Source organism: Thermobia domestica, chromosome 3 (assembly GCF_964235325.1).
Source record: "Thermobia domestica chromosome 3, izTheDome1.hap1.1, whole genome shotgun sequence".
Classification (NCBI taxonomy): Eukaryota; Metazoa; Arthropoda; class Insecta; order Zygentoma; family Lepismatidae; genus Thermobia; species Thermobia domestica.
The window spans coordinates 72229939-72249034 of NC_137456.1; the positions used below are offsets into that span (position 1 = coordinate 72229939).

The 19096-nt window shown below is 32.5% G+C and overlaps 1 protein-coding gene across 3 annotated transcripts in view; it reads left to right on the forward strand.

The window, feature by feature from the left end:
- Positions 1 to 19096, forward strand: part of LOC145680503 (uncharacterized) — a 184621-nt gene that overhangs the window by 142615 nt on the left and 22910 nt on the right. For all 3 annotated transcript variants that reach the window (XM_081751094.1, XM_081751092.1, XM_081751093.1), the window contains exons 3-4: positions 4774 to 4971; positions 14460 to 14603. In XM_081751094.1, coding sequence (XP_081607220.1) covers positions 4774 to 4971; positions 14460 to 14603 — 342 coding nt within the window. The remainder of the gene's footprint in view (positions 1 to 4773; positions 4972 to 14459; positions 14604 to 19096) is intronic.

The window sequence follows — 19096 nt, forward strand, 5'->3', positions numbered from 1 at the left end:
ATACCTCTCGATAGACAGACGGTCGGACGAACATAACTGGCCTATAACAGTTCCAACACTTATGCATAGCATAAATTGGAAGTGTAATAATTACCAGACTGTTGTTTATTTGGTTGGCTGAATAATACTCTTATAGCGGTAGCGGATCCCCGGGGAGAGTTATGAGGACAATGACACCCCCCGAAGGCTACCTTTTTCTTGTGGGATCAGTTGGTTTTGCGGTACCCAGTGTATTATGACCCTCTCGCAGGTAATAATAGGTTAATGATTTCTTTACAAAGGCCTGGACTATACGGACGCTGTACACGGGCTATACCATGGGATCGACTATACGCAGGGCTGTAATCGAGAGTACTTAGTGGTACATGCCGTATACCCTCTGCTCAATCTTAGTCATTTAAGTGTACCTTCTGCTTCAAAGCGTATACGATAGTACTTCGCTTTGATTCGTTTCTATTTCTTTAATCGGGCCATGACTCCAATGATAAAGTGACTATATTACCTTGTGTTTCTTTTATACTCTTAGTAGGTGCACAAATATATGAGACAAAAAAAAAAATCCGGCGCGATTTTCTCTGTTCCTTCTCGAAGTGAATTGGTTCCTTCTCCATATCAACACCCATTTATGTTATTAATCGTGTGATTTAAGTAAGAAGTGTCATCAAGAAAACCAGTAGCGGCCGGTGGATTGTGGTTTCGGGTGTTGCAGTACGAACGATAAGAGGCAGAAGATATAAAGTTGACTCATTGACTAATCAGCATAACTTTAGATACAAATGCTATGTGACATGTTAAATAAAATTCTGTTTTTAAAAAATAAAAAATGCAGAACATTTTATCCGATTAATCACCTTAATTAATTAGTAAGTTCATTCTCCTCTATTTGATTGGAGCAAATCTGTCTAATACATGCTAGTTGAACTCTGGTATTCTTAGTGTCAGGTCTTTTTCGATGGAAAGCATAACCAATGGTGATAACCTTTCTTGGGACATTCAATTCCTTGAAAGTGTCAATTCTTTCTCATGTGGAAAAAAACTTTTCGTCTTTTGCTGACGCCATAGGTACTGTTAATATTAATTTCAAAGCTTTGTAGATTTACTAAATATTTTTTCTAGATTATTGCGAACGATTCATTCTAGCAAACTCAGTCCTTGACAGTGATCCGAATTCCTCTTCAGCGTTGACTGAAGAGAGTTCGTAGCAGAGATTAGTGTTATACAAAAATGTACATTGAACACACTTTATTCACAGTTTATCCAGGAAAATTTAAAATAAATTGAGGAAATGTATCTGGTGCAAACAACACTACTTCATAAGATATCCTGTAAATTTAAACTGGATTTTTTTTCTTTTCGAACACTCTCCTGAATTGCCTTTGCTTGTTTTGTCTAAGCCTTAATTGCAAATTTTTCCTCAGTTGAAAGCTGGTCAATGCTTTTTGTAAGTTATTTACAGAAGTCGTGGTATACAATTCATTCAGAATTTGTAGGTTATATACAGAATTAAAGCACAGACAATAAAATTAAACCTAATAATTAAAAACCAAACCAGCTGATACAAAATAGGTACTGGTATATGAATTCCGAATGTCACATATTCATACATCAACACACACACATGTGTGTAAAAGAAAAAAAACTACATTCCAAATCATCCGTCTTGCTTGTTACGCAATGCACAATGAACACAATATACTTCCACATGAGGCGAAACAATGCTTACCAATGTGATATGTTCTGGAAAGGAAACCTCGAAACCCGCCAGATGAAGGCTCAGCATGTAACAGAAGCCAAAAAAATCAAAGAACATCAAAACAAACAGCACTGCCAGTTCTACACCCAGAAATGTTAACTGGGAGGGGTCCAAAGTATTTGAGGGAGGTCCAATACGTCTACATAATATGGAACCTGTCTTTTACTGCACCCGAAAAGACAATAAGTAATTCTTACTGTCACCTATATTATTTTTAGAAAAAATGATAGAACGATTATTTTTATAAGAAAAGAAGAGTACATGATGAGGCATAAAATAAAATATTTAGCATACATCAATCGTTTCTGTGTTAAAAAAAAGTATAGTTTATTAAGAAAGTTTACAAATGTTAGTCAAGTTTCAAAATTTTTGGGAGGTCCGAACCTGGTGGACCCCCTCGTGGCTACGCCCCTAAGCATTGCTAACTAGTCCCAAATTCAATGTGGCGTTCCCCATCATACAGTTTTATGTGGAAATTATCAAGAGTATAAAATATACTTATTTTATAAAAAGAAATATGTTTATACTAAAATACTATCCACAGATGGGGGGAGGGGAGCGATTCTAAATACAGACTTATTAATATTTGATTCACAAATTACTGTAGAAGAAGCCTTTATTATCAATATAAGCTAAGAATTAACTTGTAAATGCGGGTCTACTTTCATTTGTTTTCTCCTCTACTAGATATTTTCCTTCTTATTTTGTAATTTTGCAATCACTTTTTTTGATTGTCATTATATTGATTTGCTTCAGTATGGTCCCGTAATTTAAAAATATGAATGCATAAAAACAAATTCCATTTGTTAATTGCTAGTGAAAGAAAATTCAGAAATCTTATTTAGCGTGAAAAACCTTCTCGTTCACTGGAAACCGTGCTGTGTTGCAGAAGCACTGCAACGACCAGTCCCTTTAACTTCTGAGATAGGGGAAAGGAGACTTAACATTTGCTCCAATTGCCGCGCTGAAGGAATCTGGTCGTTGCATGCTCGCTGCAACACAATGTAAATTAGAGACTCTGTGACGGATTATTTTTCGCTTTTTAAAACGGATTAACGGAACGGACAGTTACAGAAGTAAAAAATATGTTATTTAAAGTGTATATATATACAAGTATTAAAAAGTATTTTTTTCTGTTCTTTACTACTATTGATAATATTATTTTTTTCTTGAAATACTTTGGTCGTTGCGCAACGCTTCAACACTAAGATTAGCCGCCACTGAAGAAAACAGAATGAAATGCTTACAGACTATAAAACAGTAATATATCCATTATATGTTAATTGAATTAATTAATACATGCATTTTACATTGTTCATTAAAAATTATTCTATATCTTTTATGACAATCATAGATGAACACAAAACAGCGTATACCCTCTGAAAGTTTTAGTGTATTTTTAATACGTTAATTAATCATAAGTAACCTTAAATTCAGAACATTCATTCATTAAGAAGCTAAGTAATTACTATAATTTCAAACATATATAGTAGCCAAGCTACATTTTGGATTTTAAATACAAACATTAAACATATTATTCACCTCCATCGATCAATATTGAGAAATTTCCAAAGAAGGCTTCTTCTCAATTTTCATTATATTTCACGATTTTTTTTTTTTTTTTTTTTTTTTTTTTTACCCTAAAAGAACTAATTAATTGTACGGTCTATGGAACCTGGAGGTTCAATGCCGCGTTCACAAAAGCTTCTGTCCTTATCCAACTGGATCCAGTTTCTACTTTGTATTCCTATTTCTGCCAGATCCATCTTAATATTGTTCTCCCATCTGCGCAGAGGTCTTCCTAATGAACTTCTTCCGATTGAATTTTCAGTCAAAACTTTGAAAGCGTTTCTACTTCCTTCCACTCTCACTAGATGACCTGCCCACCTGAGCCTCATAGACTTTCTTGTTATGAAGTTTCCGCCATTCCCAATTCCCGTTCCTCTTGGGTCCGAATATTCCTCTCAGGATTTTATTCTCAAATACTTCCAGTCCGCATACGTCCTTCTCGATCTGCTAGTATCTGACTGTGATATTTTGTACAAACAAACACACACACAAGCATAGCCTCCCTTGCCAACAATGCATGAATGAATTCTCTTTCTGCGGGAATTCACTAAGTAATAATAATGCAAATTCAGCTGGATCAGAAATAAGCAAATGACACTTCGCTATTTTATCTTATAACCATGGGCGCCCGAAGAAGATTTTCTAGGGAGGGGCCCATCTCCCTCGTTGCTATATTACGTTTGGTTATTTTTTTTTTGTTTGTATTAAGAAAAACTTAAAATATTTAAGTTATTTTTGTGACCCAGAGAGGGGTCCGGCCCCACCCTGTCCCCACCTTCGGGCACCCATGCTTACATCTTGTCTTTTTACCCCCAAAGTACGAGCACTGCCAGGAATAATTTTAAAATTAGAAAAAGTATGTAGTTCAATAAAATGATAAGAAGAAGGAAACAAACTGAATTGCCAAATACACAAATGAATATACCGTTTTAACATAACGTAGGTTGTAGTACAGTAAACCACAATACAACAGAAGGAAAACGTGTTATACATTTTCCTGTATAGCAGAAACTTTCTATAATGTTAATAGTCTATGCCATATTCGAAGTAGACTTATCAATATATTAGTCTAAAGCAGCGATGGGCAAACTACACTTAACTTCGTTTTTGACAATCAGTGCATCCCGCTCAAACCACATTATAAGAAAACCTTGGTATGACCAGAATTTTGTTGTTTTTAATAAATTATATTGGCCCAACTAAAGTTTTTCTCTTTGATCCTATCCTAGAATTGCACATCACTGGCCTAAAGGAGCGAGCTGATGGTTTACCTAACTTGAGTTCAAAATGTCAAATCTTCAATTCGAAGTGTTACTGAATGTAAGCAATATACTACAGATATTGCTATTAAAGTCTTGCTATTATAAAAATAATCTTGCTTCCAATTTTAGTATTTATCAATTATATTTATTTTGTTTTGTATTTTATATTATTATTATTATTTTCTGCAGCTGGTGCCAACGTGGAAGAGATATTGGTTTGTGTTGGATGGCCGTCTTCTCTTGTACTACAAATCCAAAGTGGAATACTTAAATCTCTCCCCCTGTCGAGGGTCTCTCAACATGGGACTCGTATCCAGTGTTCGACCCGTGAGGAGCACAGGGGGTCACCAGTTGGAGGTTGTTACTCGCTCTCAAGTTGTCAACTTGGTACGTACTTCACTGTTATATTGAAGATGTTGAGTTGCAGCATGTAATTGTTTTAAAAACAAGCACTTGATTACATAGAGCCCACGTAGGTATATATGTATATTAATCGTATCTCAAAGGAGGTGGAAGCCGTAATCGTTGTCGTGGGCCTATAACCAGCTGTTTTGGAGACGACGACGACTACAATTTGTACAAAGTATATGTGATTACAGTATTACGATGGAATCAATTTCTCAATATGTACAGTAATACAAATATCGGCATATTTCCAATGCAGTACAGATTTCCACAAACTATGTAAAAAAATAAAATTTCACATTCTGCGAAACAGGAACACACAGGTTATTTTTCTGTTCTTTGAAACATTGCAATGCTGAGTGTGAAAAACCAGTTTGAACCCCTTTCTGCAAAATAGTATTCTGTGAAACAGGAACCCACGATTAATAAACCTCCGCTGTCCCCTGGCTTTCTCTCTCTCTCTCTCTTCTTACTGGCAGTCCTTCTACCTCTGTTTTTTTTAAGTCTCTCTTGTTAACTATTTCTCCTTTCGTTCGCATCTTCGGCAGTTGAGGTGGGGTCTTTTCTTATTTAGTCTGGTTTCTAATTATTTATGTCGGACCGTACTTTTATTTTTTATTATATCATAGATATGTAGAACAATTACAAAATACACACACGCACATTCTTGGTATCTTACAAACTACTTCTTTTTCTTCATTTTTTACGTGAGATTTTATTATATTTATTTATTGTCTTTATTTTTATTTACATAAAAAATTCATTTCCGCAAAATACATATCCTTCTGAAACACATGATTTAAAAACTACATTTAATTTGGTAGTATTGTAACATTCCTTTTTTTTAAGATTTCTGCTCTTCGTCAGTCTTTTGCACTCCTGAAGATATATCTGTGATCCTCCTTCTCCGACTTACCTTGTAGCACTGCACTATACTGCACTTTTTCCGCTAATAAACTCTACATTTACTATATAACACATGCTATGCACTCGCACTATCTGACTCAATAAGTAATCTTTTCTTTTCTGTTAGAATACCTTGTTCCAAACGTCTTCTTATATGCCCTTATGTTCTTCTAGCTGTTGCATTTTTATATTGTTCCTTGTAATAATTGGCGATTTTCTCACATAATTCCTCATATTCTTTGTATAAATCTTCTATCCTTAGTATTTCATTACTGTTTCTCCCTGCTATTAGAGGAATTGTATTTTCTCTTATATTCTGAGTTTGTATATACTCAAACACTACATGTTCTGGTGTTTCCGGTTGACTGCAAAATCTACAATTCATGTCTTCAATTAAGTGTAATCTTTGTAATGTATTGTTGTACAGTCCATGTTCTATAATGTATAATTCCTTTCCTTAGCTGTACATGTTTCAAATATAGTTTCTCCTATTCGGAAGTATAGTTGGAAGAAACAATATGTTCTTCTTCCTGTAGTTATTTCATCCCATTTTATCTGTCGTTTTCTCAGCACTACCTTATAATCTCTGTTTCCAATTATCTTCCTAGTAGTTTTTTTTCTACTTTATGCATTGATTTTTCTTTTGCCAATATATTACCCCTCTTTTTATCACTGTCAGATTCATTGACATAATTCCTGTGGCTACAAACAAAGAATTTTTATAATTAATGTTCTCGTCTTTCGAGCGGTGGATGCGAACCCACTCCCCCCCCCCCCCCACACACACACACATGTTTAAGTCCAACGTTCAACTATAAATCTGCCTCTTATATGTTTGAAAACAGAAGTTAAATTTCAATCAACCAGCTTAAAGTAACAAAAACTGTCAAAACTGATATACCCAGTTTTCCTGATCCACTTCAAACATTGACACGTGATTCATAGCATGTATTTACTAAAACTTCTGCAATAACTTATATTTAGGTAGAGGCTTACAAGCGAAGGATAGGTCCAAGCATTCTAGAATCTATTCAAATATTTTTTCTGGTTTTTAATCAATGACGAGTTCAAAAATTTGTCAAATCAAACAAAAATAGTAACAGGTATGAGATACTGCGTATTCACTGCTAGTTTTAATCTGTGTTTTTCTGTCCCTCCATATACACAAAATCACAAAATAGTAGAAATTACGATATGAGTATCACACGTGTATGGAAAATTTGTTCGTTCTATTTAAATATAAAATACAAATAAGTACATTAAAATTAGGTCTTTTTTTGTCGCAAGTCGCCCAATAACTTTTTTACTGACGAATATTTTTTTTTAACTATTAGCATACATAAGTTTACAGATTGAAGGTATTTATTGTGTGTACTGCTTTATTCAAAATTTATTATTATGTTGCCTGTATTTCGTAGCAACTTTTTTTTGTAAAGCAATTTATTTTCTTTCTGAAATTGATTTTGTGACACTTGCATAGGAAAGTCTATTATGCATTAACAACCGAATGACTAGCTTTAAAATTGCATGAACTCTGTCCTAACTGAAGAGAGCCATTATATATATTATGTCTAGTTCTTTCCTCACAAACTTTCTGTTCAAACATTTCTAACCTTCCTGGTTTTCGCAACCCATTTTATTCAATTTTCAGGAAGAATAATATTAAAACTGAAAAATATGAACAAGAAAGAAGATATGCGACTTGACACGTCAGTCATTTTTTTTTTTTCAGGTACAAAAGTTATGAATCAATTGTAGCCACGCTTTTTTCTAGCTCTCTCAATCACGATTAAATTTTGTACAAGAATGGCTCAAATACTTGCCAAGCAATTTTGTTTTCTTTTCTATAATCATAGCTGTGTCAATTTAGTGTTGAAATATTTTGAAAAACTTGATACTGTTACTAATTAAACTTTGAATTTCAGATGTATTTCTTGATTATTTTAAATTTTAATAAACGATTTCTTGTATTCACAATTGCTTTATAATCACTAGATGATGTTGTGGGTTCCGTCAAATATCTTTTCCAACATACAAGGCTCTTTTTTGCATTTAAAAGGAAGGAGGCAGCAACTTTAAAGCTCGGATAGATTTGTTTAAGTCGTTAAATAAAATTAATAATCTGATTTATAAATAAATAGAACAAGTATTATCAACATACATGCAATTAGTTAATTTAATATTACGAATCTATTAAAAAATCATACTGATTATAAACTGCTTTTACCAGAATGGTGAGAGTAGGTTACCCATAGTCGTTATGACGAACCAAAATTTTAAACTCAGTTAACTTAAAATTGTTCTATTATTACCTATACGTGAATGATACTTTATTTATTTGTACATCTAATAAAGAATTTCAAAATTTATTTCATGAATTCAATGAAAACTTCTATAGATTGAAAGTTACTTTCGAAAAATAATAATAACAATAAAAATGCAGTCGTCCTGACAGCCAGAATATCTTAGATCTTACAAGTAACCTACCAACAAATTTAACGCAAAATTTTACAAGAAAGAAAGATCAGGGAATCCTTATATTTACGCAAGTGTGTTTGTGGGTTTGAAAATAATATGTGTATTTTTAACAGTTTATAAAGTTTATTTGAACAAACGAATCTTGAGAAAAAATCAAAGTTTTATATGGAATAAGTAATTAAACGGATACCACCCATATACTTTACCAAAAAAAAATGCCAAATATAAGTTTTTAAGGAGTTTGGTTTACTAAAATTTCTTTATACACTTATCCATAGTCCGTCTTCCGGGAGACAAACATTTCAAGAACTACTTCATGGATCACCATCAGTTTCGGCCAGGATGTAATATTAGAATATCAAAAGTTAGAAATCAATTTAGTTAGTGGATGTGATATTCAAACCGGTCAAAAGTTATGAATAGATTCCGTTAGTGGAGATGATATTCAAACCGATCAAAAGTTAGGAATCGATTTCGTTAGTGGAGGTGATATTCAAACCGGTCAAAAGTTAGGAATCGATTTCGTTAGTGAAGGTAATATTCAAACCGGTTAAAAGTTATGAATCGATTCCGTTAGTGGAGGCGATATTCAAACCGGTCAAAAGTTAGGTATCGATTTCGTTAGTGGAGGTGATATTCAAACCGGTCAAAAGTTATGAATAGATTCCGTTAGTGGAGGTGATATTCAAACCGATCAAAAGTTAGGAATCGATTTCGTTAGTGGAGGTGATATTCAAACCGGTCAAAAGTTAGGAATCGACTTCGTTAGTGGAGATGATATTCAAACCGTAAATTGTAGAAATCAATCATTTCCAGTTTTAATCACTATAGAGCAAAATTAGTAAGAGATAGGGAAAACAATTTTCTGCAATCTATTAAGCGTCCCAAAAATGTATTCATCTCCATCCTTAATTCTCTACTAAAACCGGAAGTGATAGAAATCCACTACAACCTCCGGTGCTCGTTCCCGTGATACTGCTACTTGCTCCTTATGAAGAGACAACCAAATAAATATTCAGTAAAACGTAAATATAATATTATTGATCTACGCTCCTGTATCTACGTTGTCACTAAGGCCCGGATTTGTATCTAAATCATGTTTTTTTTTAAAAAAAAACACTTACAGGCCCAAAACAGTTTATTATCCCAATTAAGAGCCTGCAAGTGTAAATTACAAATTTTATTTAACATAAAAATGCATATATTCTGAAAAAAGTTATGTAAATAAATATTTTGGACATTTTTGTAATAAATACATAATTTTTAATAATTTTCCGTTATTTTCTTCTAAATTTCACAACGAATTGGTCTTTTCTTTCTCTCGAAAGAAATTAATACCGGGAAAAGAATAAGCTACAAAATGACATGCTGATTTACCGCTGTATATGGTAAACAACTCCGAGCTTCTAAACTTTCTTACCAAATATACGAACTTAAGTCCTCCAGATGAGTCAACCCCTCGTAAGCGTTATCTATCTAAGAGCTATGAAGAAACATTAACCCACATCAAGTCTGTATGTGAAAACGAAAAAAACTGGTTAAGCATTGATGCAACTAGTATTCTGTTAGTGTTAGAAAAGTGGAAAATGTTGTAGTAGGTTTACTGAAAAATGATTAAATAATTTCCAAACAACATTTCTTGCTAGCTTCTAAAGAACTTTCAGTTACGAATCACGTGACAATTGCCAGGCTGTTCAATGAATCTTTGCACATTTTGTAGCCGAATGGTGTGAAATATTGACAATGTTTTGTTTTTTCTGACTGATGGTGCTCCTTCAGTATGCTACCCCAATATGATTCACGTGACATATGTCGTCGATTGTTTGAAAAAATCTGAACCCTTTATCCTAAAGTGGACAAGTTAGTGTCAAATGGGAAAAATTATTCATAAAATCCCAACTAGAATTCGACAAATCCCAATTTTTTACTTCCCCCAACATCCATAATCACGCAGTGGAGTACCTAGCTTAATGCAATACGGTACTATGCGGAGAATTTTGAAGCATTTGTGTCTATAATAACTAAACTAAACCCAGACGATGCTTCATCCATTGAAATTGTTCAAAATTTAGTAAGTGATAGTGCTTGAAATGTGACTTGGCTTTCATATCCGCCAATTTCGGGTTCTTGACTCACTCTATAAAGAAACTAGAAACTACGCGAGATTTATTGAGTCCTTCGGTTAAAGAAGTACAATGCGTTGAATTAAAGCTTAATGTTCTTTCTGATTCAAAAGCTGAAGTCGTAAGAAAAAAATGAAGGATTTATTTGAGAAAAACACTATGGTATGAATATTCGTGATATGCCCCTTTTCAAATATGCGAGGTTAACATCGTGTGATGTAGAACGTTCCTTTTCTCAATATAAGGCATTATCCCGTGACAATAGGCATGACTTTGCGATGGACAATTTGTAAAAAACGTTAGTTATTTACTGCAATGCCCATTTAATTTCGACATTGATGAGTAGGAGCTATTGGTGAGTAATAGTATTTGTTTTTGTTATGTTGGGCGTTTTCCCATATTTTTCCTAGTTATTTTTTGTTAAATATTTTTAATTTTTAGCAATTTTTTTTGTCATTTTTATCACATAAAAATAAATATTTGAAGTTTTTTAGCACAAAAATCTGGGCTCTAGTTATCACCAATAAACTTAACACTTGTTTTATTTTAAAGGCATTTTATATATCATAAAAGCTATTCGATAGAACACACATCATCTGTCGTTTACGACGTAGTTTGCGAATGCAAAGATTTACACATTAGAATAACAAAAAGGAACATTAGCAATAGAATCAAAGAACATACACATATAATCAAAGTTTAAGGCGTTATTGATACCAAGCCATTCAAACATTTCAAATAATCAAACGACCAAATTGACACAGTTAGACTTATTAAAAAGAAAAATCAAGGAATTGAATCACAGGCATTTGAGTTATTCTTTATTAAGCACAAAAAGTATAAAATTAAATCTCGATTCGGGCAGCTTGAACAAAACAAGCTTATATTGATACATAACTTTTGTACCTAGAAAGGAGAAGAAAAGAACTGAGATGATTAATGTGTCAGAACCATGTAGCTATCACATGTGACTGAAGCTGTTAGTTCAAAAGTTTTTAATATACAGAAGTATTATTCCATTTAGTTTCCCGACAAATTTTAAGCATCTTTATCTTCTTTAATCTTTAAGTGTTTTAATTTTAATTACTTTTTCCATGGAGATGGAATCAGAACGATCTCATAAACTAAAGAATGAAGCGTAGAACTTGTAAAGTTGAAAGTTTGTGAGGTAAGTCTGTGTGAGTGTGTGTTTGTGAGTGAGTTATAAATTTCATAAACTGTGTGCCTCCCGAAACAAATTTTTCACACTGTAATTATAGGTCAAGTAACCAGATACTTTAGCCTGAAGAAACTGAAAAGAATATTGTTCTATGGTGGCTATGATTATAAACTCCGTGTTTATCAAATATTAGCATTGCAGCACTGTACCTGGGTTGTTGTTAAAAGAAAAATGAAGTAAAATAAAGGGGAATAGAAAGTACCTTTCAACTCTGTTCTTTATTAACGATCATTTTAGCACAACATCAATAAAACAGTTATCACAATATTAGTTTTCCACAAATAGATTATAAATAGCTTAAGTGTATTCTACAATCTTCTTACAGTAAACAGCAATTTTTAAAATATATAAAACCAAGAAAAACACCTTACAGAAGATATATAGGAAATATATCAGAAAATGACAACAAATATCTTCGAAACGTTAGGTACAGTGCATTTTAAATTAAAATTAATATTTCAGTTGCTTCACAATATGCAGTCTAGGCTAGAGTTGCCAAATTGAGCTGAAGGCTAGGGTTGCGAACTGTCCGGTATTTTACCGGACAGTTCGATTTTTGATTTCGTTGTGCGGTGTTCGGTACGACCTCAAAACCGGATGTTAAATCTCCGGTAATTTTTGCTCTTACTAGTCCTATTTTCTGTTCTATTCGTATTATTTCGGAATGACAAGAGGAATCGTTTGTCGATGAACATGATTAAAGCAGAGCTTATAATTCGCTTTGATATCGACCTGTTGTGCGCGGAATTTTCTGAAGACTTGAAGGCAGGGAAATTTACTGAATTTGATAACTTCAGTTACTTTTAAAGCGTTTATTAAACCTACTTATACTAGTTTTAGTTGAGTCAGCGTATGTAATTTTTGTACTCTACCATCAAAACTGCTAAAGATGAACAAAAGGACATTTTCAAGAGCGCAGCTAGCACTAATTCATCCTCAGCTACAACTTCCAATTAAATAATACATTCAGATCCAGTAAAAGTATGTGAGTATTACGAGACATTACCAACCCTAGCAAAGCTGGTAAGACTTACTTTTCAAGTATATTTAGTGCATGCATAATTAATTGCCAATTATATTTGCTTTTCTGTTTTAAATACAATATTATTGATGGTAGACTACAAAAAATTATATGTGCCAACTCAACTAAAACTAGAATAAGTAACTCAAACTCAAACTCAATAGAATAAGTAAGTTTAATAAATGCTTCAAAAGTAACTGAACTTATTAAATTCAAACTCCGAATCGCTCAATTTTATGTGAAATAACCACTTTAAGGTTGTTTAAATTTTTGATAAACGTTGTCCGATAATTCACTTTTCAAAAGTTGGCAACCCTACTGAAGACAAGTCCGGAAACCAGCGCAATTGTGTAATGGAGTACACACATTTGAGACTGAAGATTTTTTGCGTGTCCTCTGTATTACCATTATTACTTGTAACACCTATAATTACTATTACCAACTTCTAACTTTGCCACCATTATTAAACAAACGCATATTGTACCTAATTAAGTAAATAAATTAGTGACAGTAGACACCTACCTTATTCATATCTTTTGGAGATTCTCGCTGCGTCAAGAATGTCTTGTTTTCCAGTCACATATTATGGAAATCTTTAAAGGTCATACAGATTCAATTTCAAGTGCATACGAACACAAATTGCGACTATCACAAGTTCTATTAATATTTTGTTTCTATCATTTGATCATAAAGTTTCCATTACTCTAAATACTCGTTCGACATGTGCATTACTGACTGGTATAGCGAGAATTTACTGCATTATTTTGAGTAACTTCGGTAAATCTTCTTTCTCGAAAAATTGACTTCATAGTTGGCAGTAATTATCATTATTATTATGAATATCCTTCCTTTCAACTGTTGAGGTTATAAACTTCAAAACAGACAATTCATTGTACCATTCGTTTCCATTGAAACTTATTTTAAGTTTTTTTCTTCACCTTTGTGAGATCATTAAATATAAACAGTGTTGGTGCTACGCAATAACACAGGTGCAACAATGAAAATAATTTAAATGTATCCTTTTGTTACAATAAAGATATAATTCTTGTAAATAATAAACGACAACTAAGTAAAAGACATGTATTAGAAGCCACAAATGGCATAGGAAATTAATTGTAGGTAATTTAATATTTAAGCCCGTAAATTTAGTTCGTTGAATCCCGAAGAATTCATTTGAAACCCGAGTACTCGGGGCGGCGCCTGGAGATTTGGCAACCTTAGTCTAAAAATGCTATTTTGTTTCAGGTCAACTTCTGTATTAAGAAGTACCTTTGTACTTCTCTTTCTGAAAAAGTAAAATAGACAAGATTCTAGACATAGAAGAATAGGCTAATTAAGATTTCCCACACTGTTTTGTCTTTTTATAAAATTTTAAAATTTCAAAACACCTTCTAATTCTATAATTTTTTATTGAAAATGATAAATCGTTACATTCTCTGTAGGATATTACATATACGATTCAAATTATTTTAATGCTATAGTAATTGTTCCTATGTATAAGATACACAATAAGCCAACAGTAATTTAAAGTAGTGAAACACACCAATAAAATTGTAGGTTGGTTACTGCATGAATGGATTATGTGTAGCATATTTCAATTGAAGAAAACAAGGCTTTTCCTTTGATCTTAGTTTTTGGTTTACTGTAATTAGTAATCAATAATCAAATTTTAAGTGACAGACAACATATTAAACGTAATTCTAATTATTGTGTTGTTTTGTAGCGCGCACGGGACAGAAGACTGCAAGAAGAATGGTTGAAAGCTCTCTTAGATGCCATGGCTCTTCCAAATATTTCATCACCAGTTCGAACAAGTGGTTCACTCTATTTCCGGTATTCTATGGGAACTCTGCCTACAACAGATGAGGTATACAGAATTATTAAAAACGTAATTGCTTGATCATTGTCTTAAGTGCATAAGATTTAAAGCTTCTCTTTTTAAGAAAAATAGTAAAACAAACAGCTTGGGCAGCCATGTGTGCGCCAAGAATAAATGCAATATAAAAAAAAAGAAATACATGTACATAAAAAACCTCCAATAATAAAATCATGCTTGTAAATAAAATAAGCAAAGTGAAAAGAAAAAGATAAAAAAGAAGAAAACATGATAAATTCATCAGTTATATAATAAAACATTCTTGTAATATCTGTTAATACAAATAATACAAAATGTTAATCAAATACGTATCTTAAGAATCGATAAAAACTGATGATAAAAAAAGAAAAAAAACACAACACAAATGGCCACCAAAATACAAACGCACCCATCAGAAAGAAAGGAAAAAGAAATAAAAGATAAAACCATTACCAATAAAGAACCATACAAATCAAAAACAAGAAATTAGCAGCAATTAAGGAGCTTACGAAATTGATTACTAACAGTAGAAAATTTTGGATTGAAATAGATTCAAAATAATGTAAAATTCATTCACTGTCGCTATAGAATTATAAATGGAAAATTTAGAAGAAGAGATCCTCCAAACGAAAGGAATAAAATTCCTAGTTTGACAATAAGGAACTATTATCAAAATTAATCTAAGTAGAGAGCACCTTGAAATGTTATGAAAAAAAAATTAAATAAAAAAGAAGATAACGACTGTCAACGAGAGATAATAAGTTCAAATCCTTACATATTAAATTGCTTAATACAATTTGCAAAATATTTAGGTTCACAGTTCCGAATAATAATTCCACATTCCAGGTGAGATTGCGCATTGCACAAATGAAGAATTTTGTATATGTTAATGTTAACATTTCTGCGCAGCCATTTCATCGAAACTAAGTTTTTTTTTCTTGGTTTTAGATGTTGCAACCCGGAGATGTTTATAGAACAGTTATTTAGTATCCAAAATAATATTGTTTTATGGTTAAAAAGTGTTCATAAATAGACTTTCATAGTTAACTTATAATGATATGAACAAACAATAATAAAAAAAATAGTTTTAAAAATAGCCTCAACATACATTAGTAATGTTCTGTTCAGATAATTAATAGGATTTAAGCTATGACATGTAACATTCACCTGAAAGATAAGAAGCTGCGAATCTATGAAATTATATTTGAATTATCAGTCAGAATGACTTTCTGTACATCACAATAACTTACCGGTGTTTATAATCTAGTGAAAGATCATCTCCTCCAATATTAGAATTGGAAACATAAATCCTTCTATTTGTTATTCTGCTCAGTTAAACAAACACCTTCCATATTGCAAATTGAAGCGCTCGAAATTTGTAAAAGTTTTAAATTATTCGCGAAAGGCCTGCCAACATAACCGCAGTCATTATCCAAGAGTTCATATAAGGTCTACTACTTAATTGGCTTCTTACTTTTATCAATTACAATACCATTAAGTAACTGAATAGTGTTATTTAAATTTATTAATACACTACACACAGTAAATTCTCGAATCCCGAGTAATAGGAAATAAAGAGCTCTCAACGTTAAATCAAATTGCTGACTTGTTAAAGCAAATTACTACTATTGCTGCTACTTAACCCTTCTCATATATGTGTTTTTCAGAGCTTATCTTTGCTATAAACACGTTCTCCATTGAGGATAGAAAGAAGTTGACAGAACTTGAGAGAGTCGTAACCGATACATAACAAAAGTAAAGTACATTTGGTGCTCATGACATGTCATTTTACTCTGTCTGCGTAAAAGAATTCTCAGCGTTTTAACAGAGAGTTAAATTAATTCCAGGACACCAGATAGTGAAATACGCATTAATGTAGCTTTTATTATTCAAATATTCGCTTTAGCAACATTGCAAAACTACCAAGGGTCTCTTTCTGTATTACATGTCTATGACGAGGGAATCCTTACCAGCATTAGAATTCTCTATTGCAACATGTAATAGCGGCTCTTGAGGGGACTCACATCGGTAAAAATTTAAATTTCCTCCTTAAAATTAAAGGAAGAAACCTTACCTAATGTTTTAATTCTAATATATAAATACCATTTTAATTTTTTTTCATGTTATATCTTTCAAGAGCCCCCTGACCTCATATCACGTGTTATATTAATATATAGAAATGATTTAGGTAAACACTATTGGCTAATCTTTCGTTTTTCTTCTCCCAAAATGTGGCCTAAAATGAAATATTGAACTACAACAGACAAAGTATAAATTGAAGCGGTTAGAGGATAAAGGTGTTATGTAACAAATTGTGCATTTCGGGAAAATTTACTTTCACAACTATGTATGTTAACATACACGCTTCATCGTTTCCAAATCTCTTCACTGGGAGAAGGGCTTACTAAACGATGTGTTATGTAGCATGACTAACATATAACACGTGCATAAACCGTCAGAATTCGACGTTTCAAAAAATGTAACATAACACCTTTATTCTGTAAGCGCTTCAATTATTGAACTTAGTGTTAAACATCATATTAGAGCGGTCTTACTATTCAGAATTCATTCGAATGATTGGCTTATATGTTGATGTAAGGAAAGGATAGGAACTATAGATCATATGACATTTCACTATGTATTATACTCCTATTTCAGAAAAAAATCTACTTAAAATTCTTTATTTTATTGAACTATTTACTTCATGCTTTTTTAACATAAAATAATTTTACCAAGTAATAACATTCAGATCTATAATCACTTAAGAAGTTGCTATAACGAAAATAATCTAAATTTCTAAAATATATCTGTTTCTCTACGTATGTATATTTCACTGTATGAAAAAAAAACTATTATAATTATGCACAATTTAATGGAAAATTGTTATTAAATAATCCACAGAAAATAAAACCCTCAAGATAGCATCAACAAGATTTCCTTCTTCTTTACAACGCTCAATTGATCTTTCAGTAACCAAATTATTGTTTTTTCTCTGGCATCTTTGATACATGACACCTATAACTAGACAATATATATTTTCCTTTGCATACACGCTACTACTCATGTAATTAATTTATGATAAATATTCATAGGCACATTGGACATAAAGCATTCGCCTTATCGATGTATATTTCAAAAGTACAATGATTGAAAGTAAAAATATTTGTTCCAGTGTCCTCCGCAGGGTGCCAGGCGGGGTCCAACTCAAAATTTTCAAATGGCAAGAGGGTCAAGTAGCATATCGTTTGAAAGCTGTTGTTAAATGAGAGTAGATGGAACACGTCTGGACGCTTTACGATAACACTGTGCAAACATCTTGCGTTTTAGTTCTTCTTTCTGTAGTGGGGTTTTCGTTTGTTTTCACTTTAAACAGAGAGACACCGAGACAAAAGAAACAGAAGAGACACTGAGAATGACTATGAACGAAATTGTTCTATTTCAACCAATTATCAGATGGTCAATCACAGTGGTCAACGAAATGAAATGAAATCTTTTAATTTAGCGTTACAAGATTATACCCTTTAAGCTAAGGGAGATGGATGATTAAGGCAACTGAACGATGATGGAAGTATCAGTAGAATGAGAATGTGTGAGGAAACAGGAGTACCCGAGAAAACCCACAGACACGAAGTTGTCTACCACAAAGTTACTTGGCCGGAGCTCGAATCAGGGACCCCAGACATCAATAGTAAGCGCTCTACCACTGAGGCACCATGCCCCCTCCCAACAATTATTAACAAAGTTTATTAGAATTGAGTATGCTCGTTAACTGTCATTTAAAAAAAAAACTTGATTTACATCAGATCTTTTGATTTACTAACATTATTCAAAATTTAGTATGTGTTCATAATAAAAATGTATTAAACTACATTAAATGAAATGAATTAAATTAGAAGGTAAATACTATACAATCTAAGTTACTCTTAAGAATGTAATTTCACAAAACTACTATTGTGTTAGGACTAAAATCTTCATAAAGACGGACGACGGTGGAAAGTAAAAACTTGCACTAGAAATAGATAACATCATTTATGAAACTCTAGTTTCACTTTTATCTTTTAAGCTCCTGATTTTTTTTCCAGTACAATATTCACTTTCAAGTATTCTTAAATGCATTTCTTAACGAATATCAGCGGTAGCTCATGGTTTACATATGTGATGTTCCGCACTCGTAAATGCGTACAATATGCACATGCGAATGTATTGTTTACTGATCTCCAGTGACGCATTTAAAGGGGCGGGCTTCCAGGCTTAAGCCCCCTCCCCGAAAATTGCATTTACTATTTTAAAGTAAATGTAATATCTTGCAGAATTTTCATATTTTCAAGAATAAAGTTAGCAAAGTCACCCCCTGAAACAAAATTGTAAATACGCCACTGCTGATCTCTGAAATATTTCGAGGGATTTGACTCAAAAGCTGCTGCAGAAAAATGCATCGTATGAATTATTATTGAAAATAATTGTACGTTGAATACAATATTTTAGAAATTATTATCTTTTTTTTT